This window comes from Microtus pennsylvanicus, chromosome 6 (genome assembly GCF_037038515.1).
Source record: "Microtus pennsylvanicus isolate mMicPen1 chromosome 6, mMicPen1.hap1, whole genome shotgun sequence".
Classification (NCBI taxonomy): Eukaryota; Metazoa; Chordata; class Mammalia; order Rodentia; family Cricetidae; genus Microtus; species Microtus pennsylvanicus.
Window position 1 is genome coordinate 107217566 of NC_134584.1, and position 22804 is coordinate 107240369.

Consider the following 22804-nt stretch of genomic DNA (forward strand, 5'->3'; position numbering starts at 1 on the left):
GATTAAAGTAACCTTAAAACACCCCTGTAAGGATCACTTTAAAAAGGTAATTCCCCAGAGGAATTAGGGCACTGAGAGTGTAAACATGTGAGCTGTACAACACCAAATACCAACCAAATTCATTCATAGTACTTAGTTATACAAAGTCAGCATGATCTTTTGTAACACATTATTGTTTATAGTGATTCAAACACAATCCTTACCATGCACGACTTCAAATATATAACAAATATTTTTATTTTGAGATACAGGTATTTGTTGATGAATTATATATATACAATGAAAGACACACCTTCACAATCAAGTATCTTTATATGCTTTTTAAATGCAATGACCTTATTCAGATTTTTCTGAATTGACCATGTCAGTTTTTAAAATTCTCTAAAATAATGCCATTTTATGATAAAATACATTTTTGCAAAAATTCAGAAATGTAGTAACATTTAATGAATATGACCAAGAAAAGTATCTGTAAGCATGTGCCAAATGACTTAGCACTTTTTTCCAGTTTTATATTTAAAAAAATTGCAATTTGACACTAAGCCTATTTTAAAAATATTGTCACACTGATTCATCTCAAAATGCACTATTAATAGTCCTTTTGCAAAATACCATCATATATAACTGTGAATGTTTCGCCCAGAATTAATGGAAGAAAATGTATCTCCTGCACAGATGAACATTTTCTAAGACTAATCTTCATCACCCAATATTGTTTCTACAAAAGCATGCAATACAAAATACACATGAAAGCAGCTATCTTAAACATGATGTTAATACAATTTACCTTTGTACTGATTCATCACTGCCTCCAGTTTTATATGCTGTTACATAGAATAAGTTCCAGTATCCCTTTTCTGATTGACTTAAAAATAAAATCCCTGAATAAAACAGAAGCCAACCTGTGACTTCTTTGGGCATTTCTGTAGAACATTATCACCTATGGAGAACACCTCTACCCAAACTCATGATTATAGAAGAGAACTTGAAACAGATCTGAGACAAATAAAAATGAATACTAATTTAAAATTTTTATGTTTAAAAGGGCAAAAAAAAAAGAGGTGAGTACTAGTATTTAAAAGGATACTGTGACTTTCACAACTGTAAACTGTTTGTTTTAGGAGGCGGTGGCAGACAGCTCTATGCTGCTAGGTGTTTAGCTTGTAAGAAAACGCAAACACATCTTATTTGTAAAATGGTGTAGAATACAAAAAACAAAGTAATATGGAGAAAACAAACACAAAGAATGCTTATCTAGAAGGAAGACTGTATGACCAACTCATCTGAAAGTATAAAATAATTTTAAGCAACTGCTGAAGAAAACCCTGATACAAATTTCAATTTCTTATCTTGTTCTTAAATGACATGAACTTTTAAATTAAAATGGAGAAAGAAGATACTTTCAACCCAACCAAAATAATGCCAACAAGATAAGCTTGCATAGAAAAAAATTTCAAATTATTACTGGCTACATGTTTTAAAAACCAGAAATGCAGATATTATAGTGCAAAACCATGGCAGCTGACGATGTCTTTTACTGCCTCAGGTCACGAAATTGACTGCAGTACCTCCAGTTATCACAGTTTCTGGTCGCACAATGTGTTGCTGATACCAACTAGAAGCAGTGTGTACGTAGGGATGGGCGGCACGGGTGCTGTGCTAGTCTTAACGAAGCTTGAGATCATCACCACCACCTAAGTTGGAACCAGGACTAGGGTCTTGTTGTCTTCTTGCCTGCAATGACAAAATTGTAATATGAAGTTAAGAATGTGGTTTGAAAACTCAAATGATGCATACGTAAGATATTAAGACACAGTGTTATATAAGAAATGATCATCCAATTAAAACTATATATGATATTCCATAATAATAAATCATTTTATATTCAAAAGGATATTATAAGTATATACTACATATAAAGAAAAAACCCTACGGTTTTATTTTTAGAACCAGAGGTTTTACTACACTAATAAGCCAATCATATAGCTGACATTTAATAAGCAACAATTATATTCTGGGTATTATCTTTTTTTTAATATAATATGGAACGCTTCACGAATTTGCGTGTCATCTTTGTGCAGGGGCCACGCTAATCTTCTCCGTGTCGTTCCAGTTTTAGTAGACGTGCTTCCGAAGCGAGCCCGCTAGGAACTATTTGAAGTACTCTCCATGAAGGAACTAAATTGTTTCCAACAACCTACATAGATTTCATTATTTTCCCCATTCTATAAAGAAATCGGTTTGCCAGGCGTGGTGGCTCATGCCTTTAATCCCAGTACTCCAGAAGAGGCAGAGGTATCTCTGTGAGTTCAGGCCCAGCCTGGTCTAGAGAGTTCATGGACAGTCAGGGCTGTTATACAGAGAAACCCTGTCTCAAAAAACCAAAATGAAGTCACGGCACCAAAAAAAAAAACAAAAACAAAAACAAAATGAAAGAAACTGAGTAACAGAAATATTAATATAATAATTAATAATATAATTAATATAATAATAGTATCATCTACTAACTGAAAAATAAAACAATGATTTTAATCTCTGCTAAATGAAAATTTTAAAATATTTATTTATTTATTATGTATACAATATTCTGTCTGTGTGTATGTCTGCAGGCCAGAAGAGGGCACCAGACCTCATTACAGATGGTTGTGAGCCACCATGTGGTTGCCGGGAATTGAACTCAGGACCTTTGGAAGAGCAGGCAATGCTCTTAACCTCTGAGCCATCTCTCCAGCCCCTGTTAAATGAATTTTAACTACAAATCTCAAGAAATGAAATCTCTAATATTAAGTTCTATGAATAAAATTAAAAACAATGCACTTAGTTAGGCAGTGCTGGCACACACCTTTAATCCAAGCACTCAGGAGGCAGAGGCAGCGGCAGCGGCAGGCAGATCTCTGTGAGTTTGAGGTTAGCACGGTCTACAGAGAAAGTTAGGACACTAGGGCTACACAGAGAAATCCTACCACCAAAAAACAAATGGAAGCCAGGTGGTGGTGGCGCATGCCTTTAATCCCAGCACTCGGGAGGCAGAGGCATGTGAATCTCTGTGAGTTCGAGGCCAGCTTGGTCTACAAGAGCGAGTTCCAGGACAGGAACCAAAAAGCTACGGAGAAACCCTGTCTCGAAAAAAAAAAAAAAGAAAAAGAAAAAGAAAAACTGCACATATTCCACATTTAATTATCTTTGTAACAGTACTTAGCAATTAAGAAACAATAATTATAAACACTGAGCATTTCAAGGTTCATTAAATAATAAACACCCTATTTAAATTACCTATGACAAATTACTTAATAGAAAACATGTATCAAATAAAATATCATGTATGATACTCTCTGGCAATATAAAATATATATAATATAGTGCCCCTTTTGTCCATGTACAACTTTAAAAGTAAATATTTAGTTTTCATTATATTTAATATTGTGTATGTGTGGTGCTTATGGAAGACAGAAGAGGGACTCAGATCCCTCAGATCTGTAACTCAGATAGTTACAGATGGTGTGAGCTGTCTGACATGGGTATTAGGACCTGAACACAATTATCTGGAGGAGTAGTAAGCACTGGGTACTACACTCAGGTAGTCAGTCTTGGCAGAAAGTACCTTTAATCAGAGACATCTCACTAATACCCCTCCCCATTCAACATTTTCTTTTAGCATCTTGCACAAATTTTAATATATTTTAAAAATGTTTTCAGTCCTTCCAAATGTTGGCTAAGTACTAACATGTATTTATAACCAGAACCTGGTTCCTCCAATCTAAGTTTTCCAGTGTTAGATAATGGCAACTCCATTTTGCTAGTGGTTTAGGCAGAAAGCCTTGGGTTACCCTTAACATCTTTTCCCCATACGCAGAACAAATTCTGATGGTTTATCTTAAAAGATGTCCTTAACTTGACCATTTCTGCTACACCTCTATTGCTTTCTCTTTAGATAAAGCCACCATGTTTCACTTTCACATTCTTCTTAGCCAATTCTATCATATGCCAGCAGCTGAGACCAACTGCAGATACCTCTGTGATTTATTTAGCCTAATCTTCTGGAATTGTGTACTAAAGCATTAATTTTCTATCATCTATGTAATTTTTTAAGTAACAAATTTAACAAAAAAACTACATTTAACTGGAGATCACACTTAGGCTGAGCATAATGACACGCAGAACTAGATTCTGGCACCTGGAAGGCTGAAGCAGGAAGAACAAGTGTGAGGTCAATCACCTGAGCAAAAGCGATCTTATTTCAGTTATTAGAGAAAGAACATTCCAGATCTCCCAAATAATGGCTCAAGTCTCATTTATATTGTAAGGTCAAATTTTATTCTTTTCAGTGCGAGGCATCAAAGTCAAGGTCCTGGACATACTAAGAATACAGTCTACAAATGAGGTACAATCAGCCCTGAGGTAGGTTTATAACCAGCCCAAAGGTCCAGCGCTGTGTTATCAATGGAGAACATTCTGTTATCTGTACAACTGCTGGTGTAAGGGCACCCGAGAAGCCAGACAGGAAGATCTTATGAGTCTGGGCTACTCAGCAAGTTCCAGGCCAGCCAGGAGACACAGTGCCCAAAAAAAAAAAAAAAAAAAAAAAAAGAAAGAAAGAAAGAAAGAAAGAAAGAAAAAGAAAAAAGAAAATCAACCCAAAAATCAAATAATCACAACAAAAAGACAGTTTGCCTTATTCGTCTCTAAACAAAATAAAATTCAGCAGCAATCCTTCTCCAGCAGATGGATTTAAGTCATTTTGCAGCAGACTTCTCACAACTCAGTTTAGCATACCCCTTTCTGTTAGAATACTCAAGGTAATGTTACGCTGTAAAACCAGCTGAGATTAAAAAGTTATGGATGCCCATGCACCAGAAATGCAATTTATGCTCCACAATCAATGCTAAGTGTGCTGTAAAGACAAGTCAATTCTGCAGAAGCAGAGACTGATATAGGAATCTGGTTTCAGTCAATGAAGGTCAGAAAGGGGCTGAGCAATGAAGAAACCCTAAGGAAAAATCAATCGAATTATATATTTATAAATCACTAACCTACCAATACAGTACTTTTGTGAACAGTATAGTCTTTCGATTTGATAAGCTTTTTTCTTTTTCTTTGGAGACAGGGTTTCTCTATATAGCCTGGCTGTCCTGGAACTCAGGGATCCGCCTGCCTCTGCCTCCCCAGTGCTGGGATTAAATGAGTGCAGCATTACCACTTGGCGTATTTTCAAATTTTATTAACGACAATTATTTCAAATGGATGACAGTCACCAACAACTGGATTTAATGTACTGATCCAGGCTCTGTTGGAGCAGCTGAAAGACACCTGTCTAAAGCATCGTGTTTTGATAGAAAGCATGGAGAACAAGAGTAAAGAAAAGTAACTTGTTTTGCTTGTGCTGTGAGTTTCTATTTACCTGTGAGAAAGGAACTAAGGAAGATGTGATAAGGCCCTGTGCAGGAGGGAAGGGTAGGACCCCAAACAAGGAGCTGAAACAGAGAACAGTGAGAGCTCTGAGAGACAGAAGATAAATAGGCTGTCTGACGGAGACACACAGAAACAGACTTAGCTCCTGTGACTAGCTTCTACACATAGGACTTTCTTTGAGAAGTCTGTCTCTCTGTCCCTCCGTCGTCCCCTCCCCCCCAACAGGGTCTCACTATGTAGATTTGGCTGGCTCCAAACTCATAGAGAACTCACCTGCCTCTCAAGTGAATCTTGGCCGTTTCTAATGTAGGTTGGCTGTTTTAGAGGAAACTCTTCTATGGGTAGTAAACTATACTAGACAATAGCAAAGAAATCCTCGCTGAACTCACCCTAAGCATCAAGTCCACAGTTTGTTTTTAAATTAATCTAGACATTTTGTTACAGCCTTCTTACTCCCATTCCTCCTAGAACTTTTTTAGTATAGCATCACTCAGAAATATAGCAAATCTAGTTTCTAGGAGGTCACAAGATGAAAGTAAAAGAGCAACGAAGTAGTCACTACTTAGGACGTGGAGAAATAGCCAAGAGGAGGGATTAGTTAAATAAACCAGAGGATCTGCTTGACTACTATTTTTTTTATTAACCAGTAAACAAAGGTGGAAAACTCTTCATAGAAAATGTTTTAAACATTGAAAATTCAGCTGCAATTGACTGAGTATGTTCTCTATATAAATAATATCTGTCTCATACTCACTTTATATTTGATACTTGACTAAAACTATATAAGAGATTTGGCTTAACTTTTATTATACTGATGATAAACCTGAAACCAAGGATTAGTGATGGCTAGACATTCATAGGGCAAGTAAGTCTAAGAAAAAAATTAAATTACAGTATCTCCAGCCACGGCTAGTTCTTCCTGTTGTTAAGGTTCACAGCTACAAAGCAGAAATTTTAAGTCCTAACTTGATACACTTTCCCCTAACTCATTAAAAAGGCAAAAACTAGCCGGGCAGTAGTGGTGCATGCATCCCTGCACTCAAGAGGCAGAGGTGGATGGATCTCTGGGAGTTCAAGGCCAGCCTGGTCTACAACAGCTAGTTTCAGGACAACTAGGGCCATTATACAAACCATCTCAAAAAAACAAAACAAAACAAAACAGAAAAAAAAAAAGAACCCACATAAAGCTTTTGCTTGTTTTATTTCTAAATGGTTTTCAATCAAAATTTTCCTGGTTTGCTAAGAATTAAACTTTAAAAGTTAGAATATCCAGTAATTATTAATTCATTCCATGACATTAAAATAACTTTTGTTAATAATTTATAATCTAACCAGATGAAAGCATTTTCTAGTCAATGCTGGAGAAAAATCTATTGTAGTTCCTTGTAGCCAAATTATGTGCTAACAGTGTTCTATTAGCTTAGGTTAAGAGGACAATCAAACTAAAGGTAGTTTCTAGCAAAAGACAATATATCAACTGCTACTAGACAAAGGAGGTATTTTTCCAATTCATCTATGACCAAAAACACTTCCCAGGCACTCACTGTACAAGCTTGGGAAACTGCTACCTCTGCAGTCAGCAGAACCAGGCAAAGTTCTACTTTTTTGGCTGTTTGGGAACCGACTATCACCACCACACTAAAAAGCCAAAATCTGAAACACTTTGGCAACATATCTTTGGTGTTTCAGTTTAAAATTAGAGTGAGCCCACTTAGTTGGCATTCCAGACACATTGTGAGCCAAATACTAGATTCCATTAGCCTCCATTCAAAGCACCAGATATTGAGGATCAAGCAGAACAAGCAACTTAAACTGTCAGTGAAACAGCAACTAGAGACAGGACTACCATTTAAGCCAGGTGCAGCGGTTTTTAAACTGTAGTTGGTCTGAATGGGAATGGGTCCCGCAGGGTATCATCTGAATTCTTGGTCTCCAGTTGATAAATGGGATGATAGGAGGTGTGTCCTTGCTGGAGGAAGTATGTCACTGGGGATACAGGCTTTAAGGTTTCCAAAGATTCCTGCCATTTTGAGTAGGCTCTCTGCTTCCTACTTTCCCAAGATGTGAGCTCTCAGCTGTTCCTACAGCTATGCCTTTGTTCTACCATGGGCTCTAACCCTTTGAAACCATAAGGCCACCTAAGTTCCTTCTTTTGTAAACGGCTTGATCATGCGTGTCACAACTATAAAAGAGTATGCTCATTCTACACTCCAAAGGTCCTCAAGAAATCCACATCTTCTTAGCTCCCTGAAAACACTCTAGGAGCCCCAGAGGAAGACCAATAATCCCTACTCTTGCTTTGACTGGAGCAACCTTTTCTCTATTTTAGATATTGGAACATAATCTAAAATTTCAAATGAAAAACACTTTTACTGTTTTAAAAGTAGTCTGTTTACCACAAGGTGTGGTGGCATATGTCTATAATGCCAATTGGCATTTGGGAGGGTAAGGCAAGAGGATCAAATGTTTGAGACCAACTTGGGCAACATAGTGTTACTCCCAACTCAGTAAAACAAAACAAAGAAAGTCTATATGCCAGTAATACAGACAACAAATTAAAGAATCTTCAGTTTTTATTATTCTGTTTTAAAAGAGCAACTTCTATTTTTTTAAAAAGATATATTTTATGTTTTGTCTGTGTGTCTGTACACACACATGCATATTGGTTTCTCTGGAGGCCAGAAGGTAGTGCCAAATACCATGCAGTTGAAGTTACAGATGGCTATGAGCCCTCTGACCCCCACAATGAAACTCCAGTCCTCCCCAAGAGCAGTAAACATTGTTAACTGCTGCATCTCCCCAGGCTCCTAAAATCAAATTTCCTTTCTTTCCTAAATAAGGAGCAGACACATGGGATACCGGACTTATAAAGTACTAAGGATATATAGTCAAAATTAAGCTCTCCATTTAGAAAAAAATTTTATTTTAAATTATGCATATCAGACTGGAGAGATGGCTCAGCAGTTAAGAGCACTGGCTGTTCTTCTAGATATCCTGAGTTCAATTCCCAGCAACCACATGGTGGCTCACAACATATAATTATGTGTATCTGTGTGTGTCTTTGAGTGAGTTTGTGGACATTAGTGCAGGTTCCCAGAAGGTCAGAAGCATCAGATACCAATGGCTCTGGAGTTAAGAGGCAGTTGATATGAGCAGCTAACATGGGTCCTGACAATCAAACTCTAAGAATAGTTAGCATTCTTAACTGCTGAGCCATCTCCTTCCAGCTCCCTATGGCTTATTTATAGGTATGCGCATGTATGTGCAGGTATCCATGGAAGCCAGTGGAACATGTCAGATACCCAGGAGCTGGAAGTTGTTGGGAACCGAATTTGAGTCCTCTGGAAGAGCAATCTGTGCTTTAAATCCCAAACCATCTCTCCAGTCCCAATAGCCATCCATTTTGCCACCTATCCCCCGTATTTGGTTTCCACTAGTTTCCAGTTTCAGTTTCTTATGTCACCTAATCTGCATGTTCAAACAAACATTCATCTTAAAAATACGTATAGGGTATTATACATAATATTCTATACTATTAGTATCTCATTTTATTTTAAGATTATTTAATAATATATGGTTAAGGCTTCTAAAATATTTTTGCCAGTTCATTTATCATTTGCCAAGTCAATTAAAAGGAAGACAAAATACTGTACTAGTGGAAGCTTTGTCCTAAAAAGACAGAAAAAATTCAGGCAGTGGTGGTGCACGCCTTTGATCCCAGCACTCGGGAGGCAGAGTGCTGTCTGTGAGTTTGTGAGTTTGAGGCCAGTCTGGTCTACATAGTGAGTTTCAGGACAGTCAGGGCTACACAGAGAAACACTGTCTCAAAAAACGAAACAAGCCAGGCAGTGATGGCATACGACTTTAATTCCAGCACTTGGGAGGCAGAGGCAGGTGGATCTCTTGTGAGTTCGAGACCAGGCTCCAAAGCAACACAGAGAAACCCTGCCTTGGGGTGGGGGGTGGGGGTGGAGAGAAACAAAACAAAAAAGAAAACAAACTAAAAACAAAGCAAAAAAAAACATTAAAGGTGGAAAAAAATCCCCACAAAAACCACAAAACAACAACACAAAGAAATATTAAATCCTACTCTGAATGATGTACAGAAAACAACAGTTTACAGGTGTCAAACTATATGCATGTACGAGGATTTCAGATAAAGACATCAGTGAAAACTGAAAAGCCTTAAGCCATCCACTTGAAGTTCCATTTTCCACCAACAGAATGTTAACTTTACCTACGTATTAATGTTCATGAGCAGTGTCAGCACAACTTTAGTATGGCAAGGCTAGAGATTTCAGGTTATTCAAACAGTGGTGGACACCCCTAAGCTTCAGTGCTGCCAAATACCTCAGGCTTTCCAAAGATCATTACTCAGTGCCACCCACGAGTTACCACTGCTCCCTGGCCCTCATTTCCAGTCGGCAGCAGGACCACCCACTAGAACCAATATTATTCTTCTCTGCCTCAGCCTTTTCTATTCCAGGGAAAATGATTTCTAATGTCCCCTGGCAGATTTTATTTTTCAGCTTCGTCATCTTTATTTCCTATTGCTATATTGCACAGATGCCCTGGTTAGAAGACTATGGCTTAATTCCTTGCTTTTTCTTCTAGAAGTAAACTATTTGAAAGACAGTATGCCATTTTTCTAGGAGTTTTATTTTTACAAACTGTTATAAGAATGAATTAGATGATATTTAAATCCCAAAGATATGTGATTGTGTGTCTGTCCCTGTGTGTGTTTTGAGAAGGGTCTCACTAGGTAGTCCTGGATGACCCGGAACTTGCTATGTGGAGTAAGTTGGCCTCAAACTGCAGATATCCATCTGCCTCTCTACCTCCAGAGTAGGCAACCACACCCAGCCCCAAAGATGCTTAAATTATAGGGAGGAAATGTTTTCTTTCAGTTTTTTCCCCCCTCGAGACAAGGTTTCTCTGTGTAATAGTCCTGGCTGTCCCGGAATTCACTTTTATAGACCAGGCTGGCCTTGAACTCATGGAGATCTGCTAGCCTCTGCATCCAAGTGCTGGGATCAAAGGCGTGCGCCACCACGGCCTGGCTTCACTGCTGTTGTTGGGGCTTTTTGTTTTTGTTTTATTGATTTTTCAAGACAGGGTTTCTTTGTTTAACAGTCCTAGGTGTCCTGGAACTCAATTTGTAGACCAGGCTATCATCAAACACACAGAAATCTGCTTGCCTCTATCTCCCAAGTGCCGGGATTTAAGGTGAACGCCACCACTGCTCAGCCACTGTTGTTGTTTTAAAAGAGGTAAACAGTCAAGGAAGCAAGTTATTAGGCAGTACTCACTAGTAAAACAGGAATGGCAAAACACACACAAAGCACCATAAGACACACAGACCATAACCCCCTCAGATGCCAGTGGATACCCTGGAGACAGATTCCAGCCCACTGTTTTTAGATGACTGCCTTCTAAAAGAACTAATATTTCAAATTATTGCTATAAAGGACTAGAGCAGTGGTTCTCAACCTTCGTAATGCAATGACCCTTTAATACAGTTCCTCATAAAATTCTTTTCACTGCTATTTCATAACTGTAATTTTGCTATTGTTATGAATCAAGATGTAAATATCTGATATGTAGGCTATGGTGTGCTACGACCTCTCAAGGGGTCGAGGCCCACAGGTTGGAAACCACTGGACTAGTGGATCTTAAATCATTGATGACAATTCAGCCGTTTTCCCTGTCTTCTAGGTCGTAATGCGTTAGTGTCTAATACACTTTAGAGAACTAAAAGGATGTTCCATCAGCCAGAGAATTCAATTAACTGGAGCTAGCACCGGCAGAGCTTTTAGCACTAAGGAAGCACTTTAGCGCTATTATTCTTTCAGAACACACGGGCTAAGCACCACATTAGTGTTTTCTAAATGTTTCTCATTGAATTGTGACAATTTCTGTGATAAAACTGGAGCTTAAGAGAGACTGGCAAGTGACTGAGCAGGAATGTGAACTGGGCCTAACTACAAAGCTCAGGCTTTCAACTGCTGACTCAATAATGGGATATTCTATCTGAATGACAAATTACTTGGTACCTCTGCCAACAGGTTTTACTTTTGTGCACAAACATAAAAACACCAAAATATTTTCAAGTGACAACCCTGTAAATTAACAAAAATACCAAAATATTTAAAAGATAATTTGTGTTAGGCACAGTGGCACATATTTAGTCCCAGCACTGAGAGTGTCTCTGGCAAGGAGGTCTAGGTCAGCCAGGGCTACACAGTGAGACATGTCATAAATAAACACTTTATACAATAATTGAACCCAAGAAGTATATGAAAGCTTCCTAAGTAACTGTCCCATTAATTCTCAGTTATTTCTTCAACCATATTCATTTACTGCAGAAAGACTGACCATTCTCTGTCCTGGCAAATTCATTCCTTTGTAAAGTCTTCCTGTCAGGAAAGCCTTCCCCAGTCTGACTACCTGGCAAACACATTCTTCTTTTGAATCTCTCCAAGTGTATTCTGTGAAGTTCCCAAGCAGAGACTGACTTACTACTCTCTCTCCTATACTGCCACCACTTTCCTTTGAAATGCTTTTATGTAAAGTAAGACACTGCAATTACTGGCTTTTATATTCATTTTCTACCAAAACTTAAAGATGTGCAAAGGTATGTGTCTACTGAAAAGACCAGCACAACGTAGGCTACTATTTAATCAATTAACATAAACCAACATATTTAAGTATCTTTATTAAAATCTTTGCAGAAGCCAGGAGTGGTGACAAATGCTTTTAATCCTAGTGCCCTAGAGACAGAGGCAGACAGATCTCTGTGAATTTGAAGTTAGTCTGGTTTACACAGTGAGTTCCAAGACGGCCAGAACTACATAGAGAGTCTTTGCTGAAAACAAAACAAAACAAAATAAAAACAAAATACCCTAGCTCTCAAGCAGGTAGGACAGAACTGTTTGGAAGATGTTTATTTACCAAGTAAATATAATACATAAACACGTGGTAGACAACTCAGGGGACACAAAGGCTTCATTTTATAAAATCTCACCGAAGGGAAGGACAGATATAGATTTATAGTTGTTTCAACATATGGTTCAATAAATACTTTAACAGAAATAAGAAGAGGTGGCTGGGAGGGGCAACACATGCTTCTACTCCTAGCACTTGGGAGCTGGAATCAGAAGGATCAATAATTCGACTTTGATTCTGTTTATACAGTGAGTTCATCTAGCTCAGCTGGCTTGTGCTAGATGAGACCCTGTGTAAACACAAACAAACTAAAATCCAAAGCACACATACCACAGAGAGGGAAAATGAGGTAAGAGGGGCAAGAGGAAGGAGATGACAAGTGGTGCCCGTCAGGAGGGAGGCAGAAAGGGAAAATAAGGGGAAAGAAATTATGTGTTGTGGAAACTACAAAGCAGAAGCTGATTAGGTAGGCTTGACAAGGGTCTAACATTCACAGAGTACGACAAGCAAAATGGTAAGAAATGTTAAAATATCAGGAATTGTACTGTGGGTGGTGCTGTACACCTTTAATCCAAGCACTCAGGAGGCAGAGGCAGGCAGATACCTCAGTTCCAGGACAGTCTGGTTTACAGAATAAGTTCCAGAACAATCAGGGCTACACAAAACAACATCTTGAAAAAAGAAAACAACAACAAAAGAATTGTAAAAGCTCCAAATACACACACGCACACAAAATATCCCCAGGTATTTGTGTCTGTCTGTCTGTCTGTCTGTCTGTCTGTCTCTATCCCTCGATTCTATCCTGGCTAAATTTCAAGAGATAGACTCATAGACTCAGTCCTCTAGGTAAACTAACTCAACAAAGGAATTATCAATCATTAAAAGACATTGAATCTTACTTAACTCCACAAAGTAACCACTGAATAGGCTTGATATTAATTTTAGAATTATTCTAAAACAGATACAATATGGTAACACAGAAAAGAAATGACAGCAGTTGATATTAACTTAGTGACATATACTCTAACGGTGCTTTCACATGTAATCAGTCCACTTAACCATCACCACGACTCTTAGATATCTGAGATACTGTATTATTAAACACCTTTTATACATGAAGAAACTCATCCTAGAAAGGTGAAGTACACTATCGCAGGTAGCAAAGTTAGTGACAGAGTCAGAACTCTCCTTTTTGCTCCAGAGCCTGGGTTTGTAAGTACTGTTTTTTGTGGATACACACGCATTACTCCCTCTCTGTGTCATACTCTAAATCACAGTATATAAAGTAGTTTCTGTGCTTGAAATTTTTTCTATATTATTCAACATTGAGTTAAAAACAAAACAAAACAAAACAAAAAATTCAGCTGGGTGGTGGCTCACATCTTTAATCCCAGCACTCTGGAGACAAAGGCAGGCAGATTTCTGTGAGTTTGAGGCCAACCTAGTCTATAAGAGCTAGTTCCAGCCGGGCGATGGTGGCGCATGCCTTTAATCCCAGCACTCGGGAGGCAGAGGCAGGCGGATCTCTGTGAGTCCGAGACCAGCCTAGTCTACAGAGCTAGTTCCAGGACAGGCTCCAAAGCCACAGAGAAACCCTGTCTCGAAAAACCAAAAAACAAACAAACAAACAAAAAAAAGAGCTAGTTCCAGGACAGACTCCAAAGCTACAGAGAAGCCCTGCCTTGAAAAACTGAAAAAACAAAAACATTAAAAAAAATAAATTGCAGTCAGGTGGTGGTGGTGCATGCATTTAATCCCAGCACTCTGCAGGCAGAGGCAGGAGCATCTAGTCTACAGAGTGAGTTCTAAGACAGCTAGGGATATACAGTGAGACTTTCATTTCAAAAAAGCAGAAACAAAATTAAATTGTGTTAAAATACATATAGCATGTTAACCATTTTCATGAACATCTATATTGATGTGCAACAAATGTCTAGAACATTTTATCTTGCAAAACTTAAACTCTATACCCATTAAAAGAGTCACTACCATTTTAATTTGCGCCTACAAATATGATTACCTTAAGTAATAAAAATGACTTTTAAAAATGCATTATTTTATGCACATGGGTGTTTTGCACACATCTATGTGTACCACTTTGGTGTCTGATGCTCTTGGTTACAGATGGCTGTGAGCTGTCATGTCACAGGAGTCCTGAATTGAACTGAGGTCTTCTGGAAGAGTAAACAGTGCTCTAGCCCTCTTCCCTTTCTCGTTTGAGACTGCTATACAGCCCTAGCCGGCCTGGAACTGTGGCCATTCTCCTGTTTCAGCATCTTGAGCTCTGAAACAATAGTTGAGCTATACCATGCTCAGCATCATAATCTCAGCTTCATAATATGGATTTTCAATGCCCTCAAATTACTCCAGTAGACATAATTATATTTTTAATACTTTGTGTATGCGTGTGCATGCGCTCAATACTGTGCACATCTGTGTTATCAGTTATCTTTCTTGGTCACTTTTCATCTTATTGCTGAAGCTGGGTCTACTACTAACTTGTAGTTCACTAATTTGGTTATTCTAAATAGCCAGCTTGCCCCAAATTCCATCTGTCTCTCAGTTGCTAGGGTTACAGAAAGGCCATTAAGTCCCCTTAGACTTTTAGGTGTTTGGCTGCTGGTAACCCAAATTTGCTTTAGTCTCTCTCACTTTAAACTATTATTAAACTATTTGTTTAATATATCCAAAACAGGGTTTCTCTGTATAACGGCTTTGGCTGTCTTGAAACTTGCTTTGTACACCAGGCTGGTCTTGAACTCAGAGATTCCCATGCCTCTGCTTCCCAAGTGCTGGGATTAAAGGTGTGTGCCACTACATCCAGCTATTTTTATATTTTAAAATTTATGTGTGTGTGCCTGATTGTATGCCTGTGTACCACACGTATACAGAAATCCACAGAGGTAAGAGAATTTTGGACCTCGTAGAACTGGAGTTATAGGCAGTTGTGAACTGCCATGTGGGTTCTGAGAATTGAACTCAGGTCCTATGCAAGAGCAGCCAGTGTTCTTAAAGGCAGAGCCACCTTTCTCACCCTCTAACCCCTTAAAGCCAGTCAAATTCTGCAGTGCAGATTCAGGACAACTTTAGTGACGTGACCCATTAACATTGGGTCAGCTTTCCTTGCTTTTTAAAAGTTTTCATTTCTTGGGCGGAGGAGCTTGACCTCTAGCACTGGGAAGAGTGGGAGGTGGGGAGGGAGGCAGGCAGAAGGAGACAGAGATTTTGTATTTCCTAAGAGTATATCTGTTAAATATTAACATTTCTAACTGAAGTCTAGTTAAATCAGGAAAGAATTTTATATAGGTAGATTAAACTCATAGATACTAACACTATACCGAAACAGAAGGAAGGAGTTACTATAAAAACTGAGGTAATGTTTACTTTTGAGGACAGTGAGGTTATAACCAGACATGGATACACAGGGGATTGTTGTGACATACAAGTTTTGCTTTTAAAATAGTTAGAGCCGGGCGGTGGTGGCGCACGCCTTTAATCCCAGGACTTGCGAGGCAGAAGCAGGTGGATCTCTATGAGTTCGAGGCCAACCAGGTCTACAAGAGCTAGTTCTAGGACAGGCTCCAAAAGCTTCTGATTAGTACTTTGCCTGTATGTATGTATGTATGTATGTATGTATGTATGTATGTATGTATGTATATACATACTAGGTGTGTGTCTGAGATTAGAAAAGGGCACTGGATCATCTGGAACTGGAGTTACAGACAGTCAGGAGCTGCCACATGGGTACTGGGAACCAAACCTGGATACTCTTCAAGAGCAGCAAGTGCTCTTAACTTCCGAGCTACTTCTCCAGTCCCTAAGTGTGTGTGTGTGTGTGTGTGTGTGTGTGTGTATTCTGTTAACTCCATTCTTAAAGTATTTTGAAAATATTAAGCTGCCTTTAAAGGGTCACACAAACGACAAAGTCTATTCTATTTCAAAATGATGGACTGGGAATGTGGATCACATGATAAAGCATCTTGCCTAGCTTTCCTCAGGTCCAGGGTGAAATGCCCAGCACCATGAGAAAATAGACAAAAACCTATCTTGGTAATTTTCAAAACAAAGAAAAATAGTATAGAAAAGCAGAAATTAGTATTAAGCCCCACAGGTTTTTAGTAATGTTTTAAATTACGTGTTGATAACGAACTACTATCAATAAGAGGCACCTTTACAAAGAAGTGTGTGACACACACAACTGTGATTGCAGTGCTTAGAAACTGCAGGCAGCAACAGACTGAACAAAGGTACTTAAATCAATGAATGAAAAGAAAATACACCTTGTTATTTTTGTGAAGATCAATAAGAAATCAATACACAACCTTAAGATTAGAATAATTACATTTTTACAGCAATTGCATATAATAAATTCAAGCAAGAATATATAATTTTTAAAAATAAAAGACAAAATTAAACCATTAAAAAACATTATGCATAAATATCACAAATATAGCCTGAGAGTTTGGGGAAAGTACTAACCAGTTACTGCCAGCAGCTGTGAAACTCTCACCTCCATTTCCTCCCGGTGAGACCTGTCTCTATCCTCAAATTCACGAGTTCTTCTTCGAGCCTCTTCGAAGGCCTGTTGTGCTAATGCATCTTCCTGCTGTCAGGGTACATGAAATAATTATTTTAATTTTTATTTATGTAAAAAAAATAAAATTTATGGATTTTTTTAAAGGAAACCAACTGAAGAGTAATTCTCAAAATACTAATACTAACCCCCATCCTAATTTCAGAGGTACTTTTACTTTATTTTGGAGTCAGGATCTCATTATACCCTTGGCTGTTCTGAAACATAATCTTTCTGCTTTAGCCTCTCCAGTGCTGAAATTATAGACATTTGCCACCATATTCAAGGAATCTGAACCATCTTTGACCTGTAACCCTTTTTCTTACCTCCACAGACAGAATTAGCATTTGCTTCTTAGTGGAACCTTTAGTCTTCCCTTCATTTCTATAAACGTTTTCCTAATTTAGAACGCAAAGAGTTTTGGCTAGGTAGGCCTCCCAAAGACTACTCCTGTTCTATTCTGTATTGCACCCCTCTCCTCTCTCTCTGCCAGCCAAGTGTATCTAAAACACAAGGTGATCACGATTCCTCACCTTAAAAGCTCCCTCACTGCCTACACTCTTCAGTAAAAAATGTTCAACCTTTGCCAGTCACATATCACTTAGTATATTATATTTTTGATGGTATATTGGCAGAATCTAAAAGATCCAGAGCAATACCAAAAAAGCCATCAATATTCATTTTCTTAGAATCAGTACAAAGGTTGGTCATGTGACTTCTGCCAATGAGATAACAGCACAAGTCACCTAATGAAGTTTCCAAGAATTCTATATAAAAGAAATGTCACCATTCTTCCTTCCTGAGAACTGATACAACATCAGAGACCTCACTATCTGGCAAATGGGAGGCTAGAGGAGCAGGTTTGCAGCGACAGGAAGGAAAGGATCTGGGCCTCTAAAATATAGTAAATGCTATTCCAGGCCCGAGTATGCTAAATAGCTTTCTGTGTGCAATAAGTGGTTTGTCACTGTTAACAAGATTAGTATTTATAATTTTCAGTCAGGCCGCGGTGGCACACAACTTCAATCCCAGCACTCGGGAGGCAGAGGCAGGTGGATCTGTGAGTTCGAGATCACACTGGATTACATGGTGAGTTCCAGATAGCCAGAACTGTTACACCGAGAAATTCCGTCTCAAAAAACCAATCAATCAACCAACCAACCAAACAACAACAACAAAAAAATAATTTTTATTTGCACTGTCTAATTCTTCATCTTGATCCACAGGAAGCAGGAGTTTGTGTCCCACATGCAGAGCTTGAGCATATGAGGCCTCAAAGCCAGCCCCCAGAGACACACCTCTTCAATGAGGCTATACCTCCTAATAGTGCCACACTCTATAGGCCAACTATTCAAACACATCAGTCTATGGGGCTATTCAAACTACCACAACACAGTAAAAATACTTAAAGACAGTATTCAATAAATGTCATTAATTTACAAGCACTTATGGACATATAAAAGCCACACACTTAACATAATTACTCATATCTACTGTTATCATCATCATTTTTGCCCGTCAATGCTTAAGAATGCATGGGCAGACCATTTATGGCAGTTCTCCAATTGTTCCTATCCTGGGCAGACCTAGATGCTTGTGTTATTGTCATACCCAAGGTTCCAGTCTTCTTTTATGCTGTCTATCCAGTGTCTTTTGGGCCTTCCTTTTCACCTTATCCCATGCACTCCTCCAAGCAGTGCTATCTTTGGGTATCTGCTGTCATTCTCAAACGTGGCCGAAGCATCTCAATCAAGCACCATTGCCATATCCTTTAGCTTACTTCCTTCTTTAGATGGAGCTATTTCTTAATGTCGTCATTGTGCAGCTTATCGATGCCTAGAATTCTCCTGAGACATGCCATCTCAAACACATTCAGCCGCTGTTCTGAGGAACGCTTCATCATCCAAGTTTCAGAGTTGTAAAGCCAGCTCAAGACAAGTGTCTCATATACTTGTAATTTTGTTGTTGTTATTGTGTCTCTGGCTGTCCAAACCTCTCCTAGTGTCTGGAATGCAGCCCTATCTATCCCAATCCACCTCTTGACATCTGAAATAGTTCCCTCCTTTGAACTGAGGTTTCCTCCCAGATAGACAAAGCTGACTGTTTGCTTGAGGTTCTGATTCTATTTTTTTTTTTTTTTTTTTGATTTTTGAGACAGGGTTTCTCCGTAGCTTTTTGGTTCCTGTCCTGGAACTAGCTCTTCCAGACCAGGCTGGCCTCGAACTCAGAGAGATCCGCCTGCCTCTGCCTCCCGAGTGCTGGGATTAAAGGTGTGTGCCACCACCGCCCGGCGAGGTTCTGATTCTTTATTAAATTTTATTAAAATCCTTGTTTTCTTTCTTTCTTTCTTTTTTTTTTTTTTGGTTTTTCGAGACAGGGTTTCTCTGTGGTTTTGGAGCCTGTCCTGGAACTAGCTCTTGTAGACCAGGCTGGTCTCGAACTCACAGAGATCCGCCTGCCTCTGCCTCCCGAGTGCTGGGATTAAAGGCGTGCGCCAACAACGCTGTCGTGGCCCGTGACAAACCAGCTGGAACGGAGTCGCGAGGAAAAGAACTGACATAGCTTACACCGTCATCATGGGAACGGCCAGATCCGTTTATTCTCCAAACATTTTATATACTCACACCAAATTGAGCGGGGAGGGGGAAAACCAATTATGCCATCACCTAGGCAACCAGGTGCCTTGGCTCAAGTCACGTCCGCATCTAGCAGTCAGGTAGGCCCTGAATTAGCATCTCTAAGACATCCTTCCAAATTACAAAAGGAAGGAAGCACCAAATATCTGAACTCTTAAGTCATCAGCTTCAGTCAAACATCTCTTCTCAGGTAATCCACATTTTAACAAAAGAAGCTAGGAGCAGGCATCCTGGCCTTTGTTAAGGGCAGAGACAGCTTGTCTGCAGAGCTATGTGGTCAGCTCAGACCGGGCCAATGGCTTTTGTGCCATATCGAAATATGGGCCCACACACCGCCCGGCTAAAATCCTTGTTTTCTGTTCCCAAGTGTTGTATCTCAGTCTTCTCGATGTTTTCCTCCCTCCCTCCTTTCTTTTTTCTCAAGACAGGGTTTCTTTGTAGCTTTGGACCCTGTCCTGGAACTAGCACTTGAGACCAGGCTGGCCTTGAACTCACAGAAATCCACCTGCTTCTGCCTCCCTACTGCTGGGATTAAAGGCTTGCACCACCACTGCCTGGCTTGACCTTTACTTCCACACCAAGGCTTTTACTGACTTCCACCACTCTATTTTCCACGGCCTGCAGCTCATTTGGACTTTCAGCAAGTAGTGCTGCATCATTGGCGAAACTCGTTACTGATTCGCACACCACCCATCTGCACGCCTATCTCCTCATCTTCCATGGCTGTTGCTATTGTTAATTCCAGGGATATATTAGAGAGTAGTAGGAAGAGGACACATCCCTGCAACACTCGCACCACTGACTGAAACTGATCACTTAGTTCTGCACAAACTTCGACTGATGCAAAGGTATCTTTATAGGTATTTTCTAGTATTCTTATGATTTTCTCTGGCGATCTGTAGAACCTCATTGTTTCCCAAAGTCCTTTCCTCCAAATGCTATCGAATGCCTTCCTGAAGTTGATGTAACAGACACATAAGTCTTTTCCAAATTCTTTATATTTTTGTGCCAGCTGCCTCAAAGTGAAGACCTGATCAACTGTGTTCCAGTTAGCTCTGAATCTGCACTGGGTCTCTGCTAGGATTTCCTCTGCTCTGCCCTTGATCCTTTGGAGGATAATGGAGAAGATCTTGCTGCTATGACACAACAAATTAATGCCCCTGTAATTTGAGCAGTCTGGCTTGTCCTTATCGCATATGGGAATTATGACTGAGTGCTTCCATTCTGTGAGAATCACTTCGTGTTCCCATATCTCTCTGAAGAGCGAGGCCCCTGAGCCTACTGTGTATTATTGTACACTGCATATCTACTATACTTTCAGATTATTCTATAAAGCCTGAGGTACCTAGAAAAGAATGCTGTCCATTCCCAAGGTGAGAAATCACTATTACCAGTGAGGTATCAACTGGGACATACCCTTCTATTCTGTTCATTTATTTGCTCATTTTTTATTACATTTAGTGCATGTGCACACACTGCAGCTTAGATACAGAGAATAGAGAACAACCTGCAGGGGTTGGTTCTCTCCTCCCACCATGTGTGGCTTGCAGATCTAACTCAGATCATCAGGCCTGGTGACAAATGCTTTTACCCTATGCCATCTCACTATCCCTTATTCACTTTTTCATTTATTTTACAAACATTTACTTAGCTTTTATTATGGGCAGGCCATTGTGCTTAGTACCATGAACATAAAATGAGGCAATATTGTTTTTCCCCATATAGCTGCTGGGGTTGATGGCAAACAAACAAACAACCTAATTAACAAATCAACATAGTTATTAACTGTGATTATGTACAACAGAGGGAATTGGGAGGATAAAATGAGAGTGTATGAGCTGTGAGCTAATTCGCTCAGAAAGTTGTTTATTGAGATACTGGGTACTCTAGAAATGGGTATAAACTTTCCCCATGAAATGACTGAGAAGTATTACTAATTGCTGCACAACAATGAGCTAGGAAAAACTTGAGAGTCCTCTATTTCCTAGCTCCAACTTCTGTCATGGTCTTTTCTGGTGAAAAGTGAGATGCGTATGCAGTGAACAGAATTCTCACTCTTAGCAAATGGTAAAATAGGAAAGCTGACAGGTATTACCAGTGTCATTCTGGTCCTTTAGCATTTCCCTTTTAAGGATACTACCTACTAATAAAATTACCTGCTCACCCTTTATCGAGTCTCCTGTCGTGTGCCATACTAACTTAATAATCCACAGACTATGTGAAAACATGTGAAAGCAGCCAGATGGGGCCAACATAACAAAGCTGGAGTGGGCCATCATGGCCTGTACCTGTAACCCACCATGTGGGAAGCTGAGGCAGCAGTACAGCTGAGTTTTGGAGTTAAGATACCAGCCTGAACAATATCAGGAGTCTTCAGAAACAACAAATCAGGGATAGAGAGATGACAGAGAGCACCGCTGCTCTTCCAAAAGACCCAGGTTTGATTTCCAGAGTCCACACAGCAGCTCACAAACATCTGTAAACTCCAGTCCCAGGAATGTGATGCCCTCTTCTGGTCTCTGTGAGCACATGACATATAGTGCATAGATATACACACAGGCAAAATATCCCTACACATAAAACAACAAAACAACCCCCACACATACACACAAAAAATAGGCTAGCAAAAGGGCTCAGCAGGTAAAGTACTTGCTGTGTAAGCATGAGGACCCTGAGCCATGTGTAGTTGGGCATACCATAGCACATCTGTAATTTTAGCTTCAGGGAGGTGGAGACAGGTCGATGCCTAAAGTTCATTGGCTAGCAAATCTATCCAAATTGGTGGATTTCAGGTTTTATGAGACAACATCCCAAAAAATAAGGTAGAGAACAATGGAGGAAAGCCTCTATTACCGACCTCTAGCCTCCACATTCAGACACATAATATGCAGCCACACCAATGTAACATAAACACGCATATATTTATGCACATGAAAAATAAAAACAGGGCTGGAGAGATAGCTCAGTGGTTAAGAGCACTGGCTGCTCTTCCAGAGGTCCTGAGTTCAATTCCCAGCAACCACATGGTGGCTCACAGCCATCTATAATGAGATCTGGTGCCGTCTTCTGGCCTGCACACATGGAAGAAATTCTGTATACATAATAAAGAAATAAATCTTGAAAGAAAAAAAAAGACCAATGTGCATAAAATAAAAATATTAAAAAAAAAAAAAAAAAGAAAAATAAAAACAGATTAAAAGAAGTCATGCCAACCAGATGGTGGCGGCACATGCCTTTAATT

The 22804-nt window shown here is 39.4% G+C and overlaps 1 protein-coding gene and 1 non-coding gene across 3 annotated transcripts in view; both read right to left on the reverse strand.

Annotated features, from left to right (window-relative positions):
• Positions 1–806: 806 nt before the first annotated feature.
• Cbfb (core-binding factor subunit beta) overlaps positions 807–22804 on the reverse strand; it is a 47713-nt gene continuing 25715 nt past the window's right edge. The window contains exons 5-6 of one of the 2 annotated variants that reach the window (XM_075977248.1): positions 16865–16960; positions 807–1734 (exon numbers count right to left, since the gene is read on the reverse strand). In XM_075977248.1, coding sequence (XP_075833363.1) covers positions 1666–1734; positions 16865–16960 — 165 coding nt within the window. In that variant the 3' untranslated portion in view covers positions 807–1665. Of the gene's footprint in view, positions 1735–16833; positions 16961–22804 lie in introns of both variants that reach the window. The other variant, XM_075977249.1, reaches the window with a different exon arrangement.
• Positions 2037–2143, reverse strand: LOC142853185 (U6 spliceosomal RNA). The gene has a single exon (XR_012911113.1). It is a non-coding gene; the product is annotated as a U6 spliceosomal RNA (small nuclear RNA).